General features: G+C 35.9%; 1 protein-coding gene across 1 annotated transcript in view; it reads right to left on the reverse strand.

The window, feature by feature from the left end:
- Nucleotides 1–5,359, reverse strand: part of LOC117408316 (TBC1 domain family member 2A-like) — a 30,301-nt gene extending 24,942 nt beyond the window's left edge. The window contains exons 1-3 of the mRNA XM_034013211.3: nt 4,898–5,359; nt 3,067–3,560; nt 604–748 (exon numbers count right to left, since the gene is read on the reverse strand). Coding sequence (XP_033869102.3) covers nt 604–748; nt 3,067–3,560; nt 4,898–4,946 — 688 coding nt within the window. The 5' untranslated portion in view covers nt 4,947–5,359. The remainder of the gene's footprint in view (nt 1–603; nt 749–3,066; nt 3,561–4,897) is intronic.
- Nucleotides 5,360–7,272: the final 1,913 nt, after the last annotated feature.

Here is a 7,272-nt window from a genome sequence, read left to right on the forward strand (position 1 = left end):
CACCACAGAGTACCAGCATTCTCCTGTATGATTATCATTTTTGATTGTTTGAATCAATTAAGATTTCTGACTCCAGACACAATAAACAAAGTTCTGGTACTTGAGACACGTTTCATTACTTCACCTAATTAAAGCAATGCATTTCTTGCTTCACATTTCAAATCATGAAAAGATGTTAGCTGTAATTACAACAAAGGACAAAAAAGGAAAAAATTGGTGGTGGTTACCAGAGTATAGCAACACTTTGTACGTGTTTAGAATTAATAACTTTCAATTGGGTTATTCTGATTCAGGAGTACTCAAGTGTCAATGGCTTAATGTCAAGAAAGAGTTTTTTGGGGGGGAGAAAGCCCATGAAACAAGCTGTAACGTTGGTAATTGTTGGTAATGTTGATCATTTCAGCTGCTCTTGTTTTGAATACACACACCTACCCTGGAACCCTTTCCTCCATCCCATTTATATCATCAATCACAAATTGAAGAAACACCACCCCCCCCCCCCCCCCTACCCCCCCAGAATTTGGTTGACTTGAGCTGGAATTAGAACTGCAATCAAAACCTGCGTCACTCAGTGCTGTAGCCTTGGGCTGTCAGTGAGCTTACCTTCCTCAGGTGCAGAAGGCAGCTGGCAGGGCTGTGTGGAGGTAGTGGAGGGCTCTGCAGGTATTTTCACCAGGCTGGTATTGTGCTGCCACCGTTTCATTTGCAGCTGCTGCAACCAATACAGCATGGCTTGGCTGTTTAATGCCTGTAAAACCGAACCAAAAAAAAATCCTTGAACCGAGAGCTCTAATCTGGAACCAAATGCAGCGTCATGTTCCAAATTACAAGAAAGATGGTTGGTAATCCATGTGGGGAAACATGCTTAGGAGGATAGTTCTGTGTTTCAATGCAGCATGAAGGGTATCAAAGCAGCATCTGAAGAGGATTCCCTTTGTTATACTGACAACCTTTTTACCGCAAACACTTACAGAGCTGATATTTTATAGCTTTATAAGAAAAGAAGAAAAGAAGAATGAAGATTAAAATGATAGCCTTGCTCTGGTCCCTTAATTCAAACTATAAAAAGGCTGTGGAAATCTGTTTTTGTTTTACAGTTGTCACAATGCAGTCAAATATCAAATTCTATATAATTGTAAGTTTAATCTTTTGCCTTCAACATGAGGCCTCAACACACCGTACACTAAGTTTTTGACTTTTTTTTATACATTTCTCTCCCACATTATCGTACAACTTCACCAACAATCAGAGCTTTTTCTTGCACAACTGGCTGGATTATGTTCATAAAGGATTACAAATGAAAAGTTCATAAGAAACCCTTCTTTCATAACCATAACTTGTCAGATGGACAGTTTAAACCAATGTAAGAATGGTGTAGAGTACTGCAACTTATAACTGACTATTTACTGTTAGAAGGGAGCATTAATTAAATATAACAGTGCTACTGTTTCAAATGAATTCAACAATCTCTTTAATAATTGATCAAGCTCATTATTACGCACAGTGTTAAGCATGCTCTCTGTGACCCCCTTATAGCTGCAAGCTGCTAGATTGTTAATATACATTTTAAAGACTGTATATTAACAATGTATTTACCTTTGTATATGTTGCCCTTTGTGAAAGAAAGAATGCTTTAAGTTGCTTGCAGACCCATAGAAGAATAAGCACAAGTACAGAATAGCCCCTCTTATTAATGCATGATGTCATTTAGCTAGAGAAATCTTATTTTCAAGAAAAGTATTCACAAAAATCCAAGTTTCTTGTTGTATAATTAAAAATATATATATCTGCTCCCAAATTTAAAAGATTAATTTAATTATTTCACATCGAGAATAAAATCTGTGCTTTATAAACTGGGAGATGTTTCTACACCAAACTTCCTGAAAAGCTGTGTGCTGTGAACTCTTGAGCGCGACGACAAATGTGATGGGCTTAACAAGCATATTTACCTATTGTCAAATACTGATAATCTATTATCACTGATTTGGAATTGTAGGATCAAAGAATGCAAAAAACTGCACTATTACCAAAGTCACCAGTATAGCAACTTTCAAGTTCCCAGTTCTCAAAAGTTAATTTGACAATCTGCACCAAACCACAGACATTCAGAGAAATGCTCAACAATGCTAAAATAGTAAAAGCATAGTGAAATGTAATTAAGCATAGTGATTAAGTGATAAAGTAGCTGTAAAGCGTACAAAAGCATTGTAAAGAACAGCAGGGATGGAAATAAGACCTGACCCCTATTGCATAGCAGTTTCCCCCATTCCAGGTTTTAAAATTAGCCTGATTAGCCACAGTGTATAGGTTACAAGTTCCGACGTGTCTTATTAAACTCAAAGTAAAACCAGTAATGGATCAAACTGCTATGCAATGCAAGTCTTATTTCCATCCCTGGAACAGAGAGGTACGGTAAAGCACATTAATAAACACGGCAAACCATGGTAAACTACAGTAAATGTGTTACTTTACCATTGTTAACTTTTATAAGGGAATCCTTGGTACTGCACATGGGCACTTTCTTAAAACAGTTGTCTGTACCAAGAAAGGCATGTTGTATCAGGTTCATATATATATGACTGTATGACTGTTTACCACTGTTTATGACTGTTTATGACTGTAAGTCGCCCTGGATAAGGGCGTCTGCTTAGAAATAAATTAAATAAATAAATATATATATATATATATATATATATATATATATATATATATATATATATAGTGTTTGTAATGAAGAAACCGGAGATCCTGCACATCCTGTGACTCTGTCCCACCCAGATGTGTAACTAAGCAGCAGAAGATAAAATAAGTGGCAGTCCAAACTGATTAGTGTATTCTCAAACAAAGTGGTTGTAGCTAACAAAATAACTTAATTAAGACATCAGTATAGGCACTTATAACAGTGGATGTTTTTTTAAAATGAAAACACATGTTTGTTATAACCTGTGCTTGTTTGAACTCAAAACTGCAAGATTTATATAATTATTTAATTGGCTATAGCCTGTTACTGCTTCAAATACCTCTGTAGATCAGTCTGGAATAAAAAAAAACAAAAAAAAAACATACCTTGAGAACAACAACCCGTCCTGGTATTTGAATCTCAAAGGTCCCTTCCTCCGCCTCCGCCGGGTAACCAAAAGTAGCGTTAGCCAGGTCAATGCTTCCCAAGGGATTGGCGTCCTGTGACATTCTGTAGTAGTACAGTTGGCACTTCTTCTCTTCGAAAACAAACCAGCGGGCTTTCCAAGCCTTCAAGGGCCCCCCCAGTTTGTTCAGATACCCGCACAGTTTTGTGGAGGTTTCCACTTCAGTTTTCATGACTGGCTTCTCTTGGGTATTGCTCTGGTCTGTGTGTCTGGAATCCACCCCGTTCTCCTTGGTCCTTCCCACTTCCTCTTTTGCACTGGCAGTGAGGTCATGGTGATTGTGTGGGCTTGTCACATTGGGATCAGAGGATTGAGCTGCAGGCCTGGGTTTTCTGACTTGACAGTCCTGCTCCATCGTTATGGTCCTCACCATGTGTGGGGCTGAATGCAGATTAAAAACTGCTTTATCTTTGCCTATTGAACAGATGTGTAGTAAAGTATAATCAATTTTCATTCCTTTTATTAGCTTTTTCCTGCTTCTTATCAGTTAGTTAAATGTTTCCAAACACTTCAGTGAGGGATGAATTTGTAAATAAAATGTTACATCCCTACAGTCCTATGCGAATACAGAATACAGTAAATTGTTATATAATGTAGTATACTGTTATTTTCTGTAGATACTACAGGGGGGGGGGGGTTGCAGCATTTTACATAATTTGCTATGATTAGTATTTTAATGCAGGATTATATTGTTAATGATCCTTTTTGCTGTAAATGCATTTTTTGAAATACTGTATAAAATATAGGTACTATAGTAAGCACACTATGCCATAGTAAATTTAGCAAAATACTAGATATGCATTATTCAAGGAGATTATGCAGTATTAAGGATGGTCACTGTAGTTTGCTCCAGTACAGTAAAAACGGATTTACAGCAAATTACCACTTTAAAATATAGCATTTACTGTAAAACACCACTGTATTTTACAAAATGGCATACCCATGCATAGTGAAGTGATCGAAAAGATTACAGTAGTTACCATTACATAACTTTCAATATAACGTTTTATACAACACAGTAGCATAGTTTGTTTTATGAAATAAATAAACAAAGTACCACATCTTAAATCATCAACAGACAAATGTAATGATCTGATGCAGTGAAGACTGAAGGTGACCTCCATAAGGAAAAACACGTATTCATGTGTAGTAGGCTAATGTCCTGTTTCCATACATAGAGGTTTAAAGCTGCTGCGACAATGGGAACTGTAGGCTATGCACTGGATATTACAGCCTTTTTTGTTTTTAACAAACTCCCTTGCCGTAATGTCACAATTAATTTACTGCAATAGGCTTTCATTTTACTAGAAAAAAAAGCTATTATTATTAGACTTTCACATCGGTAATTTGCCATACAAAACTGAAATATTGTGAAAGAATGGGCATTCTCTTGTTTTATAAAATGTACTGTGGTTAGACGTACCAAAGAGTGCCCGGAATATTTTTAGTTAAAAAAATTACAGGAAACATCACAGTCCCACTTGTGCAATTGTGTTACTGGTCTATATTCTTAACAAGAATACAAACCCGTTCGTGCACTAAACAGGTTCGCTTTTTATCCCCGAACATTCTTAATTGCCAAGATACATTTTTAACTAACTTTAAATTGTCTTCAGCTGTTGGTTCAATATACATCCCACTTTCAAATTCTCTTCACAGTAAACAACTTCTGAATTCCATAACCTTATAGAGCACTTAAACATTGATAACACGTTTCTGACTTTAAAGTTTTATTTTCTCTTGGTTTTTACCTGATTCGCTTACAGGAACGACTTCTTCATTGTCGTAAAAAAGCTTCATAGGAACTTTGTGCTCCTCAATGTTTCACAGAGCTGACAGATTAGGTCAATCGTCTTGTTCTGTCTCCTCTGACGATGATTTTGTATATTCATTTCCTTAGGGTGGGTTATTTCAAGGGTCTTACTTATTGACTAACCTATGCTTATTCGTTTCTTCCTGATTAGTCTTTTGGGAATTCTTGCAATTTTACGTCTTTCGTGCTTGCATAATCCCAGACACCACCTTTTTTTCGGCAAACAATTACACCAGGTTTAGACGCATTGGTTGGTGGAGTGTATTCGCAGGAGACCTGAGAAGCATTTAGCACAATGTGCTAACTTGAGCGGTGTTGAAATCGGTTATAATATTATAGTGTATCTATTTTTGTATGGTGTATTTTTACACCATAACCAGAAACCGCGCACTACCCGTCTCTACAGTAGCATATTGCTTAACTAAATGAAACCTGACGACATGGAAATGTCACATCGTATTAATAGTATGATGGGTCATATGCACTAGCAATAAGTATATGTTTATGTAGGAATTCAAATAGATGTACAGGAAAAAACAAAAAACCGGAACATACCATATACCATACTTTGTACTATATATCATATTATGTCACAATATCACTTCCTGTTCAATTTTCAATTTTAATTTTGTTTTGATAGGTTTCAATAATTATTTTTATTCCTGAAACTATGCGTGACTGTTGTTAAAATAATATTTCACGAATATTAAAAGGCACCAATTTCAATTTTGAAAACATGCTTTATGAATAGGGCCAATTATTGCAAATCAAGGTTTTTCACTGATGGACATATGGTTAGCTTACAAAATGTAGGGGTTGTTTAGAAAATGTGTGCAATGAAGCACTTTACAAAGCACGTGATAGACACACAGTAGATGCCACTGTATACTCTGCAATAGTCCTGCTACACATATAGCCATATGCGTTATAATGTGAATCAATGTCCAGGCAAAGCAGAGTTTACAACACCTGTCCTGAAGGTATTGGCCCTGACCAAGATGGTGTCTGTTTTTTTTCACAGAGTTATAATGTGAGACCAAAAAAATGTAATGAAGGAGGAACCTTGAATGCCTCCTAAGATAATGTTAAAATATGGTAATCTATCTAGCAGTGTTTAATGAACTAAAGTGCACAGCAGGATAAACAATTGAATGATGTAGTAGGAATCATGTTGATGTGCAACATTGAACATGATTGTGGAACACCTTTTATTGCACATCATGCACATAATTTGCCTGGTTTCAGATGCTTATTAGCATATACAAAACGGAGGCGTACACATCAACCTAGATGGATGTTCGGAATCAGCCATATAGAGCTGCATAAGCATTGTCACAATAGAGTTCGTGCTGTTGTTAACAGTATAAGCTGCTCTTTTGACAGCTAGATACTGGTTTTAAATAGGGCCTAAGAATACTTTACCAGAAAAGTGACCATTAACAAACTAGTCATTGACAAACAATAAATCACACTTGTTAACATGTTAGTAAGCTAGTTATTAACAGTTAATAAAACATCAACCATGGAACAATGAAATGCACAAGACTTGCTGAGGAGTTTTTGTACTGAGTCTAGAGCCCAGGCAAAACTTTCTAACTTTCACAATGGACAGAAAGTGTAAATAAGAGGAAACTGTAACCACATCATTATTATCACATAGTTTGGTGGAATATTCTTTTTAAGACTTCATGTAAAATGTGTTCCTATTTTATTGGTACATTTCAACTGGAAATAAAGTTTTTTTTAAAAGTAAAGTGGTTGTTGCCCGATCCTTAATGATAATACAGGTAACAATAGGGTTATGAGGAAGTTAGAAGTCATGGCTGCCCTGGTACGAGTCATTGGTAAAATCAATTTCACAGTGATTATGACTTTTATGTTTTGACAATGACATACACATTGCATTACAATGGTAGAAATCAATTTCCCTGGTAAATAATTACAGTAAGATGTATTGTTTAAATGTATTTTCGCAGTACCATGGTAATATGATATAAAAACATTGCAATGTGTTACTGTATCAGAACCACACAATACTTGCTCTAAATCCATTGTGATAATGCTAATCATTCTGAAAGAGTTCTTCATGGTAATTCAGTAATATTATAATGGTAACCCAGTGGTATTTATTAACCATTTATGTAAGGTATGCATGCAGCGCAAATTCTATTCAAACAGTAGTTGGTTTTGCAATAGTGGTGCTTACACAGAATTAAACATTGGCCCCATTTATTATTATTGATTTATTAGCAGACACCCTTATCCAGGGCGACTTACAATTGTTACAAGATATCACATTATTTTTTACATACA

Source organism: Acipenser ruthenus, chromosome 2 (genome assembly GCF_902713425.1).
Source record: "Acipenser ruthenus chromosome 2, fAciRut3.2 maternal haplotype, whole genome shotgun sequence".
Taxonomy (NCBI): domain Eukaryota; kingdom Metazoa; phylum Chordata; class Actinopteri; order Acipenseriformes; family Acipenseridae; genus Acipenser; species Acipenser ruthenus.